Source organism: Gymnoscopelus microlampas (assembly GCF_963454915.1).
Source record: "Gymnoscopelus microlampas genome assembly, chromosome: 16".
In the NCBI taxonomy this organism is placed as follows: Eukaryota; Metazoa; Chordata; class Actinopteri; order Myctophiformes; family Myctophidae; genus Gymnoscopelus; species Gymnoscopelus microlampas.
The window spans coordinates 6,057,859-6,079,674 of record NC_139953.1 but is presented as its reverse complement, the minus strand read 5'-3'; the positions used below and the strand labels follow the sequence as shown (position 1 = coordinate 6,079,674).

The 21,816-nt window shown below is 42.5% G+C and overlaps 1 protein-coding gene across 3 annotated transcripts in view; it reads left to right on the top strand.

The window, feature by feature from the left end:
- The window catches only part of nkain2 (sodium/potassium transporting ATPase interacting 2), a gene marked incomplete at its 3' end in the record, with an annotated part of 188,834 nt that extends 172,192 nt beyond the window's left edge, over positions 1–16,642 (top strand). For all 3 annotated transcript variants that reach the window (XM_084081627.1, XM_084081625.1, XM_084081626.1), the window contains 2 exons: positions 8,027–8,087; positions 16,557–16,642. In XM_084081627.1, coding sequence (XP_083937753.1) covers positions 8,027–8,087; positions 16,557–16,642 — 147 coding nt within the window. The remainder of the gene's footprint in view (positions 1–8,026; positions 8,088–16,556) is intronic.
- Between the last annotated feature and the right edge of the window lie 5,174 nt (positions 16,643–21,816).

Below are 21,816 nucleotides of genomic sequence, written 5' to 3'. Positions count from 1 at the left end.
CAAATAGCCTATGTAATATGTATAAAACATGGCTAAAGTGGTTGATATATGTTTTATAATATCATCATTTATAATTGCAAATTAACTAGTAACTTAAGTTTTCAAATAATTGTAGTGGAGCAAAAGTACAATATTTGCCTCTGAGATGTAGTGGAGTAGAAGTAAAAGTACTGAAAATTGGAAATATTCCAGTAAAGTAAAAATACCTCAAAATTGTACTCAAGTACAGTACTTGAGTACATGTACTTAGTTACTTTACACCACTTGGTGGTGAGTAGTACTTGATGGACCATTTTTCTAAACAGTCTAGCTATTTTTTTTATAACAGTCTAGTTTATTTGCAGTATTGTTGAAGTGAGTTCCAAAGCCACAGTGGGTTCGCTGTCCGTGATCCTGAACTCTTAACTCTAACGCGCTTTGAATTTCTGTGAGAAAGCTGTTGCAAGGCTTAAGACATTGTGAAAGTACTGTAGAAGATTTACGTTTTACAAACTCACAGTTGAGACCTTGTAGCTTGGCTATTTCCACTACTAAATAGGGCTTAAGTGGTTCCAGGGAGACGCCAAATTTCTCTTTTGGGTCTCAAGGTCTGAGAAACACTGCCATAATGCAACAGTATAGTTCTTTTCGGATAATGGCTTGTCTAGTAATATACTACATCATTGGAAAGCCTACAGTAGTAGTTCCCTGTTGGACTTGCATGTGTGAGCCATTCAGTTAAGTCCCAAACAGACCTCTCTCTGTAAATACTTACAATACAAACCAGGCAGTCATGTTGATTGTTGTTTTACTCAGAAATGCTTTGTAGCATTTTCATACCCTGTTAAACACAGACCTGCTTAACCCATTAAGACCGGGAACAAATCTGTTTTTTTTTATTTTGTTTTTTTTCTTTGGGCTATTCGAAACATATTTTTAGAAAAATCATGAACATTTGTGAAAATATTTGAATATATATATTTTTTAAAGGGAACATTTGTGACTAAAATCTTTGCCTCTGGGGGTCCCTGGAACAAAATATTTTGAGATGGGGGTCCGTGGCAAAATACATACATTGGGGGTCCTTGACATGAAAAACTTTGAGAACCACTGATATAGAAACATACGTTTTTCAAAAAACTGGTGGATTTAGAAGACATTTTGTAGAATTCCCCAGAAGCAAAGATTTGAGTTCAAAATGTTCGCTTTAAAAAATATATACATTCAAAGATTTGCACAAATGTTCAGGGTTTTTTCAAAAATAGCCAAAGAAATCTTAAAAATGGCACAGATGCGTTCCCGGTCTTAAAGGGTTAAACGATTGAACCCAGAAATGCTTTAGCGTTTGAACAATAGAGTAGAATAAGTAATTCTGTGACATCCTGTGAAATGTCTAAAGTGAGAACTGTAAAATTAATTGTGCAATGAAGCAATGTTGTTGTTGTTATGTTGCCGTGGTACTCAGAACGTGCCTCGTGCTTCAGTGCATTCCTTCTTTAATCACAACAAAATAGCTCATGTTGACACCCGGTTGCTGCCACTTTATTTCCTAGTTTAGCATTTCTCATATCGGGGTACGTGTACACCTAGAGGTACACAGAAGTACTACAGGGGGCAATTTTATATGATTTTTACATTGGACGATATAGTGTAGCATGGCATTTCTTTTATAGTTTTTTACATTAGACGACATAGCGTATGTAGCATGCCATTTCCTTTATGTTTTTTACATTGGACGACATAGTGTAGCATGGCATTTCTTGAATGTTTTTTTTATATTATATGATTTTTTTAAATTGCGTGCGTGCGTGCGCGCGCGCGTGTGTGCGAACGCAATTGTAGGCGTCGGCCCACTGACAGTTAAAATTTACAAAATGCTAATTCACAAGTGAATCTTCTCCAAATTGTCTCCAAATGTATTTTGGACAGCTGCCAACAAAAAAAAATGCTCCTAAGTTGTCATCAATCACTTGAGTCATCAGTGAGTGAGAGCCGTTGCAGCGTTGTCAGTGAGCCAGCCTAATCATGAACGGAATCTGTCATCACAAAAATGAACACAAAAGTGGAGCTAAAAACGCCAGTGGTATAGTGGTGAGTAGCACTTGAAATAGAATGTATGTGTGGTGTACTTGAACCACCGTGCGGCCGTCCCCATTCTTCCAAACATTCTAGCTATTCATAATTTGCGGTATTATTGAAGTGGGTTACAAAACGACATGGACGCCGTCCGTGGTGCTGAACTCTTAACTCTCACAGGCCACAGAGACACTATAGGCTGGTAGAGGCTGGTGTGTGGGCAGTGTTGCCAGATTCTGTGTGTGAGAGAAACAGCTATTGCATCAGCTATTTGAAATAGCTATTGCATCAGCTATTTGAAAATAGCCGATCTACAAGCTCACAACGCGTCGCGATGCGACGCGTTGTGAGCTTGTAGATCGGCTATTTTCAAATAAAATCTTGGGGGGAAATTATAATAATCAGATCTGGCAACACTGTGTGTGGGTACAGTGCTTTCCCAAGCCTTTCCAGTAAGAGTCTACTCTTGAAGTGTCTGCCGCGTCATCGGTGCCCATACCCATAGGTGGGGTTGGTGAAAGGTCTACTCTGTGTGGAGTTTGCATGTTCTCCCCGTGTCTCCTAGGGTAGTTAATACCCCCACAAAAACATGTAGTAATCCTGGTCGCTATACCGCCTCCCCCATGACAGCCGGGGCGCCTGATGGAGGGGAAGGGAACCCGGTTGGAATAACGTGTTCCTTCCACGCGCTACGTCCTACCGGGGAAACTCCCCCCTGTCAGGTGACAAGAAGGTCAGTTGGTTCTCATGCATCGAAGGAGGCATGAGCTCGGGAGATTTATCGGCGGAACAAAGTCAAACTAAATGTAACGCCTCAACTCCTACAATTCCAAGTGCTTGTCAGGGTGGGGGGTCCCCAGTTCAAATATGATTATTTTGGGGGGGGGGGGGGGGTGTCACGGCCATAAAATGTTGAGAACCACTGTTGTAGAACACCTATGGGCTGTCATTCACTTGCAGGTCTATGCACCAGCAAGCTGCAATAGACACAATAGATAGAGATTGGAAAATCCGAAGCAATTTTTCATCTGTTTTACATAAACATGAAAATTAGAACAAATGAATTAAAGACAAAATAAAACTTTAAAAGAGCTTGGTAGCAGAGGGATGACAGATAAATAAAGCTATTCATAATTTAGGTAAGTATGTATAAACAAGAGAGATTTGTAGAGATAATGCAGCGCAGATAAAGTGATTTACAGGAAGGCTTTTTCGGAACAGCTGTGTTTTTAGCAGTGATTAAAAAGACAATAACAAGTCAGCTTTGTCAGATAGCCTCGGGTTGGGCATTCCAGAGTCTAGGAGCTTGGACAGCAAAAAAAAAAGCCCCAGACACTCACGGAGAGCCCCGCCCCCACCTTGAGGTATAGAACCTAATGAACAAAAAATGACAGATAGCTAGGAGATAAAAACAGAGACGCGGATAAAGGAATGTGTGTGCTGCCAATTTAGCTGACAACTCTAAAAGGCTTTTCTCTGGAACCAAGACATCAGAAGGCCGCCAAGTGTACTCTTTCCAGTGAGAAAGTGTACTTTTACATAAAGCGTGTTTATACCTCCTAACATAATGTATACATCAGTCCCTGTAATCAAAGCTAGCACTTTGGTGTCAATGTTTAACCCATTAAGACCTGGAACTGTGTCATTTTTAGATTTGAGCTAAAAAGCATTATTTTACACTTTGGGCTATTCAAAAATAGCAGATATACAAGCTCGTAGCGCGGCACCGAGTGCCGCGCTACGAGCTTGTAGATCTGCTATTTTTGAAAATTTGTGAAAATGTGTGCAAATCTTTGAATATATATATTTTTAAAGCGAACATTTTTAACTCAAATCTTTGCCTCTGGGGGGTCCCTAGAACAAAATATTTTGATGGGGGTCCGCGGCCAAATACATATCATTTTGGGGGTCCTTGACATGAAAAAGATTGAGCACCACTGATACAGAAACAAACGTTTTTCAGAAAACTGTTGAGATTTAGGAGACATGTAGAATCGGCTTCAGGTCTCAATGGGTTAAACAAGAAGCATCCTGTACTCTTTGTAACGGGCCTCAAGCTTTCCGACCTCTCTCCCTGTTTACGCACAGTCAACGAGGCGTGCCCGTGCACTTTGACGAGCTTGACGAGGCTTTTCCCCGAGGCGAGGGGCCGGCCCGATGAACTACAACAACGCACGACCACGTAATTAACGTGAACGGTACACGGCCGCGGGGCGCAAATTACAACGGCTGACCCTATCGACGTCCTGTCCGAGCGGCAGTTCGCCTTCACGCCACGTCCCGCCAAACCAAGCGGTGGGATTTTCCCCGCACGTAGATCCACTTAAATAAACCCTGCGTGCTTTGTTGACCGGGGATCCTCCAGGCCTCTGTAGTAAGTCTGCTAGCATTCTGTCTATACCGAATCGAATAGCCTATACCTACAAGCTCATAGGAGCTTGTAGGTAGGCTATTTTTTTCCGAAGAAAACATCCCCCCCCCGAGAATTGGGATGGTAGGGTTCAAGTTTATATCTTCCACCGGAATACAAATAAGACAAAGGCACTGGTACGGTTAAACAGCCAAAAGACGGCCAAAAAAAACACACATTTGATTTCCAGAGAAGAGAAAGAGGGGAGAGGGAGGGAGAGGGAAGGAGGGAGAGGGGGGTGTCAGACAGGGAGAGGAAGAAGATGATGAGACGCAGGAAGAGGAGGAAAGCTCATCGCAGAGGGAGCTGAGCGTTATTTAGACTAAATGAGGTCAAGACCTTGAGATTTACTCTGAATCTTAACTCTCGCGGTTAACAGCTCCCTGTGCGTGCGCGCGTGCGTGCGCGCGTGCGTGTGCCTGTGTGCCTGTGTGTGTGTGCGCGTGCGTGCGTGTGTGTGTGTGTGTGTGCATGCCCATGCAGTCTGCAGAATACCAACTAGGTCAATGTCAATGTTTCCTCCAGCTAACACCTCAGATGAACAGTAGCAGCTTTTATTCAGACTAATATTGTTTTAAGGCCTCGTGTGCATGTACACGCACGCACGCGCACTAATCGTGTGCACACGAACCAATCAGCGGCAACGACGGGCGGGAACTTGGCGAGACCTGGTGTGACGCCATCGAGAAGCGCCTATTGCGTTGTAGTTCTTTCACTATTCATCATGGCCGTTACCACCAACAACAACACTACGAGTTGCCCGGCTACTATACGTCATGTAGCAAGCTTCTACCATCTGGTTAGGAGTCAGGTCAGTTTGCTCAGGGGATAAATGGAATCTTGACCTTCGGGTCAAAATTCGTGTCAGAACCCGTGTCTAGGTGAGACATGACCGTTGACACGATCTAAATGTCTCAATAAAAGAGCAGGGAGACAAAATACAACCACACCAATAGGCTCTATTCACAGCAGCCATATTATGAAGACATTCACAGGTGTTACCAATGATACTAATGAAGGCTCTGTTCCATTCTGGTCAAACAGAGTCAGGGTGCTGATATTGTGCATGTTGGCTCACTGGAAACACTCTGCTACACCAGTGGGTCTAAAGTTGGGGTCCAGGGACCCTCATGGGCTTCCAAATGGCCCCTTACAGGTGTGTAACTCTGAGAGTGTACAAATGGAACCAAATGGACCCATCATGGTAACAATGAGGGATTTGTTTAAAAAAAAAAAGGGGGGACATTTTCTTAACCTATGTCTTTGCAAGACAAGTAGCAAAGATATTTTATTTTATTTTGGAAAATAGCAGATCTACAAGCCCACAATGCGTCGCATCGCGACGCATTGTGGGCTTGTAGATCGGCTATTTTCAAATGGCCGAAATGTGTGTAGTTTATGTTGTTATAGTGATGTGGTCGTGGTTTGTTTATTTATGGCTGAGTCAGAATGACGTCAGAGGTCCGTCTACCCGCCCGTCTTCCCTTCCGCCAGCCGGTCCTCCCCCAATTTTAATATAATATATCATTTTAATATTTTAATATGATTTTTACAGACATGACATACGTAGACAACAAGGTACACAAAATATTAAAACCAAATATTACACCAAGCAGGTGCATCTTCTTCCAGTAAAAGGTCACCTGCAAATCTCTAGATAAAGACACAAGGACATCAAACTTCTGAAATGTGTGCCATACATATTGGAGCATACCTGCTCGGAAGCTGTATCTGCCAGCTTAGTACTGGTTTTAGGCACCTTCAACGTAACCTTATCTTGAGATCCGTTTTTTTTGATTGATTGATTGAAATTTTTATAAGGCAAAAGAATGTAACACAACACAGTTACATTTATAATACTTTTTGTCTAAAAAGTCTGACCAAAAAAGTCCAGACTTGTTTCCGTTGGGGTCCTTGAATTAATTTCATAGACATATATAGTAGCAACCAAACAGTTCAAAAATCAACATAAAAATACAGAGAAAAAATACCACTATGTACAAAAAAAAAGCATGAAAAATAAAAAATATATATACAAAAAAATAAAAAAAGGGGAGGGGGGTCGTCTGTCTACAGGGAAACTGGTACTAGCTCCTATTTTGGCCTCCAGAAAGATGAGTTTTTAGGGCTGTTTTGAATGAGCCCAGCGAACTGCATTTTTTTGAGGGATGGGGTTAGACTATTCCATACATTGGTGGCTGTGCTGTAGAAGGAGAATTTGCCCATGTTTGTTTTATGGGTGGGTGGTACCAGATTGTACCGGTACCATGACATGAGGTTCTGACATCTAATAGTCCTGTCAAATACATTATTTTCCTACTTACTTTGGGAACTCACACATCCACCGCCCATCCCAGCCACAGCAAATAGTCCCGCCCGGTACACATATAGTTCAAGTACAGAGATCAGCACACAGAGGCATGTATCAAGAGAAACACAAACTTAAATCGGTGTCTTACCAACTATATATAGACACGCAGGGTTCCGACCTCTAAGTTGGAAGGCCTGATTTAAATGCCAGGCCGTTCTAACACAGCCGATCTGCAAGCCCACGGCGCGCCGCGTCCGCGACGCGCCGCGGGCTTGCAGATCGGCTGTGTTGGGCGCGCGACACAGTCGCGTGACAAAAGTATAAACCTGGCTTTTTGCAGACATTTACAAGAAACCATGAATGCGGGTTATCTCTCCCAAGGTTTCAGATAACCTTGCAGCTTGCCTTTGAAGATACGAGGTGTTTGTGCGTGCGTGAGTGTGTGCGTGTGCGTGTGTGTGTTGTTTCTCTTGCTCTAATTGTGAGCGATATCCCACAGTGCTGTCCTGCTCTAGTTATACCAACACCTGTTTCTATGTATGTTCAACTGTGTCTATAGTTGTATGTATGTCTATGTACACCTGTGTCTGTAGCTGTGGGTACTGTACAACTTGTGTCTCTGTTTCTGTGTACACATCTCTGTCTGTATTTCTATTAGGGGTGTAACGATACATTTTAACAGTGATACGATACTCATCGCGATTATGGTATACCGTATACCGTAATACCGTGAGGATTTCTCAAGTTCTTAGTATCGATACAATCGATTATTTTCAAGGCTTTTAGATCGATACAAGTCACACGACGCAATGTTGCTGTTTACTCATCGATATAGTCGGATCGTTGAGGCGTAGCGTATTTTATATGTATACATCTGTCTGTAGCTGTACGACACGATACAATACGATAGTACTTTATTGTCAGCTCACACTGAAATGTGTCTTGCGACCCAGCAGCCATGCGTGCAACACATTACAGTATACCTGTGTGTCTGTAGCTGTCTGCGTTTCTGTGTTCTGTATACGGCTGTGTCTGCAGCTGTCCATGTACCGTATGTATTTCTATCTGAGTCTGCTTCTTTTCACATCTGTCTCCAATCAATTTGATATCAATACAATTGAATCAACTGTTCTGTTTAACACACTCTCACACTCGCTCTCTCCCCCCCCCTCTCTCTCTCTCTGTATATTATTTCTCTCTCTCTCTCTCTCTCTCTCTCTCTCTCTCTCTCTCTCTCTCTCTCCATCCAGTTGGTGGGATTTGTCTATGCCTGCTATGTGGTCAAGCTCATTTCAGAAGAAGAGGATAGCTGTGAGTACACACGCACGCACGCGCGCACGCACGCACGCACACACACACACACACACACACACACACACACACACACACACACACTCACACACACACACACACACACACACACACACACACACACACACACACACACACACACACACACACACACATATACACACACACACCCCCACACACACACACACACACACTCTTCATATTTCTCCGTTCATTTCCGTTTATTATAATCGTAATCATACTGCACATCCTGTTTCTGTGAAATTGTCGGAATCGGCCGTAGAATCTGATGTAATCTCCTAAAAGCATGTTAGCCTTAACCCATTAAGACCGGGAACGCATCCGTGTCATTTTAAGATGTCTTAATGAGCTTGTAGATCTGCTATTTTTTGAAAAATCGTGAAAATTCTTGCAAATCTTTGAATATATATATTTTTTTGAAGCATTTTTACAACATTTTTAACTCAAATCTTTGCTTCTGGGGATTCTACGAATGTCTTCTAAATCCGACTATTTATCAGTGGTCCTCAAACCTTTTCATGTCAAGGACCCCCAAAATTATGTTTTTGGCCGCGGACCCCGATCTCAAAATATTTATTTCCAGGGAACCCCAGAAGCAAAGATTGGAGTTAAAAATGTTCGCTTTAAAATATATCAAGGATTTGCACAAATGTTCACGATTTTTCAGATTTCAAATCTACAAGCTCATAGTGCGGCACTCGCACTATGAGCTTGTATATCTGCTATTTTTTGAATAGCCAAAGTATCCAATAATGGTTAAAGCTCATATCTAAAATGACACAGATGTGTTCCCGGTCTTAATGGGTTAATAAGCGGAGAGTCTCCAGAACCTCTACATTAGATTTCTTTATAATGTTTTAATAATTAGATTCCCAGGTCAAAAACACTGACAAACTGTCTAAAATATAATTCTATTTACCCCCTTAAAAAATATATATATAATTCTCCAGTGTTTGAGTTAGGTGCCATCAATCTGCTGGATAAAAAGGAGTATTTGCTTTTGGTTTTTAAGTTCAGAAAAGGTTTACAGAATGAACTTTTTCTAATTAACCTCTGAAAGATGATAAAAAAGATTTCACCTCCATTCATCTACTATTTATTCGTTTTTTTCAAAATGATTGTCATATTTGACATGGTTTTCAGACTTTCTCAAGGCAGCCACGTTTCAAAGGAAATATTCTGCGAACTGAACTGAACCAAAACATGTTGTGCAATTACTGAAGCCCCATCAACCGAAATAAAAACATACTTTGATTTGATTCATTTATTAAATCCCCATTAGTTTACTGTACCGTTACAGTATCGACCAGCATCATCAACAACGCAATTTGCATTAATACACAACATTAATACAACAGACTCATACAGTACAACACAAAGACACTAACTCATAGCCTATCTAATGCATACGGTAGCTCTATGTTAGCTCTATGTTACAACTTAATCTTCAGCATAATTGATAGATCTCTTAGGACTGCAGCTTTATTTATTGATAACCGCAGACGACCGCACACAGTCCAAAGGTTACCAAAAAAGGTCCAAATGCCTACCCCTATGCCTTATAACCCATGTGCATTTTCAGTGCCATCAACTGCTCTGTAATCTCTCAAGAACAGATTCTGCTCTACGTTTGAATCTGTCGGGGGGGGTTCGTCATATCGCGTACGTACTGGCCTACAAGTGGGCGTGCCTTCAGATCAGGAAGCAGGCCGCGCTTTACCCAATCAAATGTAGTGGGCGGGATTTACGTGTCCGCCGATCCTTCCCCACTAGAAACAAACCGAAACCCATTTAACAATAGCGTCCTCGGAGCAGACAAAACCACGAAAAGATATTCACATTTTAACTTGCTCTTTCATCATAGAAACAAGTGGGCTTATAACCAAAACGATCCATGTTGTCTGGGAGAAGTGGTGTTAGTGTTCCGTGTAGAGATATTGTTAGTGGGAATGAAAACATAGTCGCACCAGCGGAAGTGAAAGGCTGAAGGCAGACCAAAACCCCGGTTTCCTTGCGTAAGTGTGCAACGTCGACTTCCTCCCAGAGCCAAGTGAGATAGTAAAAAACAGCAGAGGGCGCGGTTTTTCCTTTTCATTTGGCGATGGGTTCCCAGATTGACTGTTCTGTTGTCTGTGTGCATTTTCAGAGCCATGTTCATTTTAATGATCAATCAGTTGATTAGTTGCAGCTTGAATCAATGGAACTAACGCAGTATACTTTAATTTCCTATTTATCGGTATCGCAGTGAAAACTCATTTTTCAAGGTTTTAGAGAAAAAATACCATTTTTATTTTTACATTGCCTTTTTAAATTTATATTATTGTTATTTTATCAATAAAAGCTTAGTGTTTTGCCCATTATTTGGGGGCTCAATTCTAATATCCTCACGCCCCCAGCCCACAGGTGGGGGAATCGCTGTGTTAGACGGCTCTCTCCACCACCATCGTCAAAACCCCAAATGAGGGAATAATATTTTGTTATAAAGGTGTTCCATCCCATCCAGAAGACTTCCAGAGACTTGTACAACATTGTTTCTGGTGGCTCACTTACTGTACTAAGACACTACTTGCATGTTGCTTTTTTTCCTTTTTATTTGTCTCCCTTTTATTGTTTTCTCTGGGAAAAGTGGTAGCTCCAATATCACTTATTTTTTCTAAGCAAAGTTATTTTTGGGTTCTTTTTGTATTGTTTTTGTATTTCTTTGTCTGTGTGTGCATGTGCCAGCACCATAGCCTCACCATGGCCCCCCCACTCCTCCTGTAATCTCCCTACAGTACAGTATGTCTAAGAGCCAATTATTCTGTGTGCAACCGCTTCTTTAAACGTCCCCCTCGATGTTAGACTGGGAGCTACACCTCTCTCCTTATTATTCTTATAACACATTGTTAGGCGGTTCTCTCCCGCTCTCTCATTTGAATTTGTCTGGCTCGGCTATACACGGAGGACTCCCTTTTCCTCGGGAGTAGTCCTATGCAGTGGTTCAAAATAGCCTAGGTATAAAATAGGGCTAAAGTGGTTAATGTATGTTTTATAATGTCATTTTATATCTGCAAAGTAACTAGTAACTAACGTTTTCAAATAATTGTAGTGGAGTAAAAAATACCTTTGCCTCTGAGATGGAGTAGATTTAAAATTATAGACAATTGGAAATACTCCAGTAAAGTAAAAGTACCTCAAAATTGTAGTACAGTACTTGAGTAAATGTACCTATTTGCTTTCCACCACTGGTCCTATGCGCTCACAAGCCCATCACGCTGCCAAGTTATTTCCTCGGCAATAGGCTCTATTCACAGCAGCCATATTATGAAGACATTCACAGGTGTTACCAATGATACTAATGAAGGCTCTGTTCCATTTAGTCTGGCACAGAGGTTTCCACGACCCCCATAACTCTGAGAGTGTACAAATGGAACCAAATGGACCCTTACGGGTCCATTTGGTTCCATTTGTACACTCTCAGATTTAAGGGGCCATTTGGAAGCCCATGAGGGTCCCTGGACCCCAACTGTAGACCCACTGTTTTGACCAGAATGGAACAGAGCCTTCATTAGTATCATTGGTAACACCTGTGAATTTCTTCATAATATGGCTGCTGTGAATAGAGCCAATGACCTTATCGTTCTCTCTCTCTCTCCGGCCCCCACACGCGCTCTGTCCCCCCGGCGGGACTCTGATCCACGACCACAGGGCTCTCCAGAGGGTGCTTAAAATGCGGGGCCAGCACAGAGCCGCCTGCCATGCGGGACCTCTCTGCACCCAGAGGAGTAGAGTGGAGACCCTGACGATCGTCAAAGATCCGGACGCGCAGGGCCGCCCTCTACACCCTGAGGTTTGCATTAGGCACTGGCCTCACGATTCCATTTGATTCCGATTCACCCTCTTTAACGATTCGATTCTACGATGCACCTCGATGCGTCTCACTTTTATGGTTACACTTATTACTGCACATCAGTTAATACATCAGTTAACCCATTAAGACCTGAGGCGATTCTTAACACATTCCACGCCAGAGTTTAATATCATAATGTACTCACCAGTGCCAGCGTTTTATTGTTTTCTTTTTTTTTTTTTTTCACGTCGCCACAGACCTCGCTAAATCCGTTAAAATCACACGTAAAAAAAAATCAACTGTTTGTAAACACACAGGGGATCTGTGTGAGGCGCCCAGTTAAAACCGTTTCGATTTGCGATCCGCCATCTTGAAGCTACAGCGGTGGACGCTAAACAGCGATCAGCGAGGAGATAGACAACAACCGAGAAAATGGAGATTTCGTTTCCGCTTTAGAGTGGAAGCGGATGGGATCCGGAATTTCCGGATCCCGGATAATTCCGTTTCCGGTGGCACGCGGCGCAATTAAGTAGGTTCGCGTAGATCTACACGATTGGCACTCAATGTGTTGTTGTTTTTTAAATCCCCCCAAAAAAATGTTCAAGATTTTTCAAAAATAGATCTACAAGCTCATAGCGCGGCACTCGGTGCCGCACTATGAGCTTGTATATCTGCTATTTTTGAATAGCAGTTTGAATAGCAGTTTACCTTGTATTTTATAATGGTTGAGGGAAGTGTTATAAAATATAGGTAAACTGAAATCTTGCTTTTTCTAAAGCGTACAAACATTTCTACGATCTCAGAGTTAAGTTAACACCCGGGTTGCCAGATCTGCTTATCATAATGTCCCCGCAAGATTTTATTTGAAAACAGCCATATCTACAAGCTCACAACGCGTCGCAGCGCGACACGTTGTGAGCTTGTAGATCTGCTATTTCCAAATAGCTGATGAACATGTTAAAGTACTCGTGTGGCCCATAGTCGCTTCTTTTGGGCTGGTTTTCCTAGACCTGGTTGCTTGTTTCTCTCACAGAATCTTGGCAACACTGATTAACACTTACAGTGTGAGTGTGAGTCTGACACATCGCAGCCGAGGCTGGTTTCCGTCTCAATTAACAGACTGAATCGCACAGAAACATGCAGACGTGCGCGCGAGCGTGCGAGCACACACGCAGACTAATTAGTAGATTAATTAGCTTCCTCAGCACCTCTGAATCTTCATTGGTCCTCAGTGAGGGTTAAATCCTCCACCCAAGGCACATTATGCCAATGAAGCACTGTGGTTATTATTTTGTCTCACAAGCACAGACTGTAATAAAGAAAAATATGCACGGAGGGAGTGTCATTGGTTTCTACAAACCCGTTTTGAAGCCTCTAGTTTCATGGCTGTGAGTGCAACTGGAAACGGAGCGCTATTGGTGTGAATCAGCATGAATCAACATTCAAGACTACTTACATTGTTCGTAACAATCGAACATTCAAGAATATTCAATATTTACATTCAAGACTTCATACTTATACACACCATCACACACAGATATACACCTGAATGTGTGTATATGTTACAGGGACATTGTAAAACCAGTGAAATTGAAAAAGGAGCGCTCGTTTTCGCCCCCCCCCCACCCTCGCGTCCCCCTTTGTTATCGATTCACTTTGATTGCGACTGGTGACGTTAATCTGTCTATGTAATCAACACACCTGTTACGTAGACCCCCCCCCCCCCCCCCCACACACACACACACACACGCACGCACACGTACGCACACGCACACACACACACTATGTGCACGCCCGCTACTTAAAGAGTGTCGTGGATAGTAACCCGTGAAAAGATCTATTCTCCCCCTATTGGTTTACAACTCGGACGGCGCAACATCGGCCGGTCGGCGCTCGGGCGCTCGCGCCTGGAGGCGCTCGGGCGCGCCTCCTCTGCCTCAAGGTCTGCTGAGTCGGCTCGCCTCTTGGCTAACCGCTTCATTATCCAACCTGTCATAGAATATTCCTCTCATATTATCCATTCTATTTTCAGCGCTCCTCAGCGTTCCCCTAGCGTAGCTTCCTGGTTGCTATGCTGGGGGGGAACAACAAAAGCCAGGTCCGTCTCGCATCAAAGCCCCGCCTCGCGCCGAAGCCCCGCGCCTAAAAACGAGCGTACCTTTCCAATTTCCCAACGAATGCCAGTTTCCCTGTGACATATATACCCATATACACACATTCAAATATACATACCGTATACAAACACTAACACTACCACATCATACCATACCCCTCAATCCATCAATTAACTACTTATTGTACATATTTTAACATGTTTTACCGAGCTATAACACATGTTATACTGAGTTAGAACACTCCCTAATCCTTATATATTGTAAAATGGGAGTACACGGCCAGACACGATATACATGTGTGGGTCCTCGACACTGAGAGCCAGTGTTCTCAGTGACCAGCTGTTTTTGCTATTATAGTATATACAGGGCTTAAGTGGTCACGTGTCCGTCAGTCACTGTCACACCGCGGTCAGCAGCACACACACACACACACACACACACACTGAGTGGTAAAATCCAATGGAGAGGTGCCTGCAGGCGGCCATCGAGACTTAAATGAGCGGTAAGCGATCGTTTTTGGCGAGGGAGAAGCTTGTTCATCAAATTATCTTTGTGCACGGAGGGAAAACAGTTTAGGAAAGAATCATTGTGGAGCAGATTCAATTTAAGGGGAGAGCGGGCGGCGGGGCTGTGGATGTAAAGCCTGAAGCCTTACGATTGCACCTAAAATAGTTGGACACTGGGCCGTCTAAGAGCCGTTGTGGTATTAACACTCAATGGCCAGTTTATGGTGTAGTCGCGCGGGCAAAGTACAGTAGGGAAAGAACGTGTGCGTGCGTGTGTGTGCGTGTGTGTGTGTGTGTGTGTGTGCGTGTGTGTGTGTGTGTGCGTGTCACCTTTTTATGACATGAAATGCAGCTCAAAGTGCTTTACAGAGCAAGAATAAAGCACAAGTGCTTTACAGAAAAAAACACAAATAATTTAACAGTAAAGCAAAAGAGAAAAGCAAAAACATGAAACAACATTTAAACATGTATAGCAAAAAAAGGCAGTGAGTCAGGCAAAACAGTGAGGACATGAATAACAACACAGAGATTTAAAAATCAACTAAAAGCAAGAGTGAAGAAATAGGCCTTGAGCTGTGCTTAAACCCTTTAAGACCAGGAACGCATCTGTGTGTCATTTTAAGATGTCTTTGAGCTATTCAAAAATAGCAGATATACAAGCTCGTAGCGCGGCACTCGGTTTGTAGATCTGCTATTTTTGTGCAAATCTTTGAATATATATGTTTATTAAAGCGAATATTTTTAACTCAAATCTTTGCTTCTGTGGGTCCCTGGAACAAAATATTTTGCTTCTGGGGGTTCGCGGCCAAATACATACATCATTTTGGGGGTCCTTGACATGAAAAAGTTTGAGAACCACTGATATAGCAAAGTTTTTAAAAAAATAGCGCGGCACTCGGCTATCCACAGACCATTTTCTTGGTCCTCACAGGAGAAATGGTTGTTTTATGGTTGAAAAAATCACTGTCTTAAAATGATGATGTCCTCACAAGTATAGTGATACAAATGTGTGTGCGTGCGTGCCACCTTATAAAAAAAATATATCAAATTATTTTTTTCCCCATCAAAGCGGAATGGAAATTCAAAAAGATGACAGAAGAAAATGCAACATAACAAAACACAATTTGTGAAAGTCTTCATCCAAGGATTTCATAAAGCAAACAATTTGTTTCATCATTTTCCATTATTTACTCTTCTTTTTTCCTTTGCTGAACATATTGAACATAATTCAGGCAAGCTGTCAGAGAGCTAGCAATCAGCTGACAGCTGAGCCGTCAGCTGATTCATGCACCAATCAAAGTCATTCTTACATACAAGGCGGTCTTTTAATGCCGCGCTATGAACTTGTGTGGAGCTTGTAGATCTGCTATTTTGTTAAATCTTTGAATATATATATTTTTTTAAAGCGAACATTTGTAACTCAAATCTTTGCTTCTGGGGGTCCCTGGAACTAAATATTTTGAGATGGGGGTCCGCGGCCAAATACATATCGTTTTGGGGGTCCTTGACATGAAAAGATTTGAGAGCCACTGGTCTAAAGGTAACTTATTGACTAATTGATAGTTAGGAACCAAATGGACCCTTTTATCGGTTCTGTAACCATGAGAGTGTACAAGTAGCACCATTTGAATTACATAGTACGGTTAAACCGGTCTCAAAGTCGTTCTTTTCGCGCATAAACAAACGCAAACCAAGTGACTTCTGACCATTTAAAACATTACAAACCCCAACACAACATTTTTATTTCTTATTTATTTTTTAAATAAACCCAAACCTCTACCAAATATTATTTTGCACAAAGTGACAATATATTTGCATCCCCATCCTGTGTGTGGATAGTTAGATTACATTGTAATGGGGGTGTGTGTGTGTGTGTGTGTGTGTGTGTGTGTGTGTGTGTGTGTGTGTGTGTGTGTGTGTGTGTGTGTGTGTGTGTGTGTGTGTGTGTGTGTGTGTGTGTGTGTGTGGACACTTTGTAATGTGTGTTCTTGGTTTGCAGTTGATTTTATAGGAGGGTTTGACTCCTACGGGTACCAGGGTCCTCAGAAGACCTCCCATCTGCAGCTACAACCTATGTACATGTGAGTATTACTACCTCTATGTCACCTGTGTTACCTATGTACATGTGAGTACTACTACCTCTATGTCACCTCTGTTACCTATGTACATGTGAGTATTACTACCTCTATGTCACCTCTGTTACCTATGTACATGTGAGTAGTACTACCTCTATGTCACCTCTGTTACCTATGTACATGTGAGTACCACTACCTCTATGTCACCTCTGTCAACCTATGTACATGTGAGTACTACTACCTCTATGTCACCTCTGTTACCTATGTAAATGTGAGTACTACTAGCTTTATGTCACCTCTGTTACCTATGTAAATGTGAGTACTACTAGCTCTATGTCACCTCTGTTACCTATGTAAATGTGAGTACTACTAGCTATACAGTATACTGCGTGCCAGTGTTAATTTTAACAGCACATTTTGATTTAGTTTTAGTCATAGTCTTTTGAATGAAATTCCATTTAGTTTCAGTCATATTTTAGTCATCTGAAATGTTACAGTTTAAGTCTATTTTTTGGCGACTAAATCTACATTTGTTTTAGTGGACTAAAATGTAAATTAAAGTAAAAATGTAAATCTGTGAAAAAAAGGTAGTCGACAAGCATTTTCCGTCAAAGTTTTAATCGACGAAATGAACAGTGCCACGTGTGATACGCGGCATGTTTTACGATGTTGTACGAAGGTACATTTCTTTGAAAAAAGACAGACGTTGGCTCTCCATCCGTTCACCTCTGTCAAACGCAGAGAACAGCGACCCACAGCCGCCAAACATGTATCACCGTTAACAGCCAACACGTCTACATAAACTATGAATGCAGCACGCTCTGGCAGACAGCTTATCAATACTCTGTTTTTATTACAGACACAGAGAGAGAGAGAGAGAGAGGGAGAGATCTAAATAGAAAGAGATGGACGGGAGCAGAGAGAGAGAGAGAGAGAGAGAGAGAGAGAGAGAGAGAGAGAGAGAGCGAGAGCGCGGGGGGGAGATGGATGAAGCGTGATACTGAAACAAAGAACAAAGAAAGGTAATAAAGGAACATTCTGTAGTTTTATATCTCCCCAGACGAACACATAACACACCTCGTAAATCACGGACATCAAAATAATGGGCGCCGAGAAACAAAACACACACACACACACACACACACACACAGAGAACGCTTTCACACTCATAAACAGACATATACAATGCAAAGATAAACTTACACAAGCGTGCACACATGCACACGCACAAACGCGCGCGCGCGCACAAACACACACACACACACGCACACGCACACGCACACGCACACACACACACACACACACACACACACACACACACACACACACACACACACACACACGTGCGTGCGTGCACAATCATCAATATGCTATCATTGTTCCCCAGCTGTTGTCCATTGGGTTCAGTGTTTATTGGTTTAGACCAGAGGGACCAATAAAACTGCATCAGCTGTATGGTCCCAATGGAAAACTGTCACTCACACACACACGCACACACACACACGCGCACACGCACACACTCACTCACACACACACGCACACACACACACACACACACACACACACACACACACACACACACACACACACACACACACACACACACACACACACACACACACACACACACACACACACACACACACACACACACACCGTGGCAGCCATTTAAAAGCCTACTGTCAGACCAACCATATGGAGTGATTGTGAATTAAAACAAAGTAATTTATAGATAAGATAATAGAAGACTTTCACGCACGCACGCACGCACGCACACACACACACACACACACACACACACACACACACACACACACACACACACACACACACACACACCAACAGCATTATAGAAAGAATCAGGAAGCTCAACTGGAAACATAGCATGAGTTATTTTTCTTCTAACGATCAATAAATGTCTGTGACTGATATACTAGGTCCACTCTAGACACACATGCATGGAAGAAGAGGAGGATTTTTAAAACCACTTCCAACCCGATGTACCGATTTAGATTTTCCCATGTGAGCTTGTAGATCTGCTATCTTCGCCACACTAACTCTATCGTACGACGAAGTATGAAAATAGGGCTTATCTGATTTTTTTTAAGCAAGGAAATAATGCCTTTGTAAATTGTCTGTTTGATCAAGTTACTGTGGTAGAAGATTGGTTGCAGCAGCATCTATGTTATTTTATTTAGTGGACAGTATGCAAGGGATTATCAATGGGGAGATGAGAAATGAACGCCAACAGGGTGATTAGACCCAATGTTTTTTTTCTCAATAATAACCAGCTCAATAATAATAATCATTTTTGATTATCCCGCTTATTACACGGCTATTTAACCCGTTAAGACCTGAAGCCGATTCTACAAATGTCTTCTAAATCCTTCTAAAACAGTTTTCTGAAAAAAACGTATGTTTCTGTATCAGTGGTTCTCAAACGTTTTCATGTCAAGGACCCCCAAAATTGTATTTGGCCGCCGACCCCCATTTCAAAATATTTTCTTCCAGGGACCCCCCAGAAGCAAGGATTCGAATTTTGAGGAATGTTCGCTTTAAAAGAATATATATTCAAAGATTTGCACACATATTCACGATTTTTCAAAAAATAGCCAAAGTGTAAAATAATGCGTTTTAGCTCAAATCAAAAAGTGACACAGATGCGTTCCAGGTCTTAAAGAAATTAATAAATTGACCCAAAATTAAAAACAAAACAAAGGAACTCATTGCTATGCCAGGTGCGTCCAGTGCAATGTGGTTGCCTCGGAAAACAACGGGAAGTGTTGTATAAATCAAATAAATCAATATTCCGTTACTGCATTGTCTATTTCTCACCTCAAATGTTTTCAATAAAGTACATTGTGTGTTTGTTTACAAAGCTGCCGAAGCAGCGCAGATTGATATGAGCCTGTGATTAGACAGCGGTCTGTCGTTGAGTTCAGCAGTCATTATTGAAAAAATTACAGACCGTGATAGACCAATCAGAATCGAGCATTCAACCAAGCCGTGTAATAAGGTGAGATGAACATCATCTCAACACTGAACACTGGTGTTCTCCCTGAGCAACTATGAGTTGTTCAATAACTCGCTAATTACACAGCCGTACAGCAGTTATGTTGGGTTGTTGCTGATGTTTTACACCAATAGTTTTAACTGTCAAAAGAATGCATTGAATATCTCCTCTCCTCTCCTCTCCTCTCCTCTCCTCTCCTCTCCTCTCCTCTCCTCTCCTCAGGTCAAAGTAAAAGGAGGAAAGTAAGAGGGAGTGCTGCCTTACAGTGACCCAACCAACCACCACGGAGGACTGCTGGTTAAATTCTACTCTAAATGTCTTAAACGAAACTAACAGACTGACAGATTCAACGGATAAACAGTGGATGTTGATGAGAAGCCCCCCCCCACACACACACACACACACACACACACACCACACATATTCTGTCATATCTATGGTTTCCACTGTCTGCCTGCACTGTGCAGGCTATTCCTGGTAAAGCACTGACCTCGTGTGGTGGAGCCCGGTAACTTCGGGACATGTGGTGCACCATATTAGTAAAAAATAAAGGAACACTTCTGTTAAGAGATACCGTTTATCTACTCAGCCCAGGAGGCTAAACTCATCGCCTCCAGTTTCACATCCCCAAAATGAATTAACCGGAATTATCAAGCAGGGATAGAGGGGACACGAAGTGGCTGCCGCAAGGGTGACAGTTGGGACTTTCACTTGCCGCGACTACGGAACAATGTCACTGGACTTAGTTTGGACGCGGATTCAACCGGGATTGGAAGGGAAGCTGAAGCTCCCAGAGGCTGTGGCCCCCATGGAACGGCTGCGATGTCATAGACACATTCCTTCCAGGTTCTAAAATGCTGTGTCACTCTGATGAAAACAGAGTGACAGAAGCAGAAATGAAACGCAACATCTCTACGTACACAACAGACCCTGTCTTGGAATGTTCTACTCTCTGTGCCTCTTTGACTGGATAGATGGTGGGCCTCCTTCAAACTACTACTGATTAAGGAATGTTAAGGAACACCTTTCCCCCCCCCAAGACTGTTTTTTCCCCCAGTACATTTCGGTTTTGTTGGACAGTGTACAATAAGTCCAATGATGCCTAATAGGCTCTATGCACAGCAGCCATTTTGGAAAGAAATTGGGCCTCTTCCTTACTTCATTCACAGGTCTTATCAATTGTACTAATTAAGGCTCTGTTGCGTTCCATTCTGGTCAAACCATTCTGGGTGCTGATACTCTTCTACATCAGTGGGTCTCTAACCCCTTACGGGTGTGTAACTCTTAGAGTGCGGGCCCATTTGGTTCCATTTGTACAATCAACAAGGTGTTACCAATGATACTAATGAAGGCTCTGTTCCATTTAGTGTAGCACAGTGGTTTCCACAACCCCCATAACTCTTGAGAGTGTACAAAACTCTGAGAGTGTACAAATGGGACCAAATGGACCCTTACGGGTCCATTTGGTCCCATTTGTACACTCTCAGAGTTACACACCTGTAAGTGGCCATTTGGAAGCCCATGAGGGTCCCTGGACCCCAACTGTAGACCCACTGGTGTAACAGAGTGTTTCCAGTGAGCCAACACGCACAATATCAGCACCCTGACTCTGTTTGACCAGAATGGAACAGAGCCTTCATTAGTATCATTGGTAACACCTGTGAATGTCTTCATAATATGGCTGCTGTGAATAGAGCCTATTGGTAAGACCTGTGCAGGAAGTAAGGAAGAAGCCCAGTGTCTTTCCAATATGGCTGCTGTGCATAGAGCCTATCACATAATGCACACAAACAAATCTTCAACACATTCATAAGTGACTTTCTTTCAAATCCTGTATGGAGCTAAGCTGTGTTTACAATACTAATTTATTCTGTCAGTGAGACTAAATGACGGATAGACAGACAGACAGACAGACAAGTACAGTAGACAGACAGGCAGACAGACAGACAGACAGACAGACAGAGAGGAGTTCTTTCCAAGTTAAGAACAGACTCACAAGGGTCCATCCCATGCAGTTTTTAATGGTTCCGTCGTTGTACGGTACAGGTGACACCATTGTTTGAGATGGGACTCTTACACCAGTCTCTGACAGACGGACAGACGGACACACACAGACAGACAGACAGACAGACACACACACAGACACACAGACAGAGAGGGAGTCAGACAGG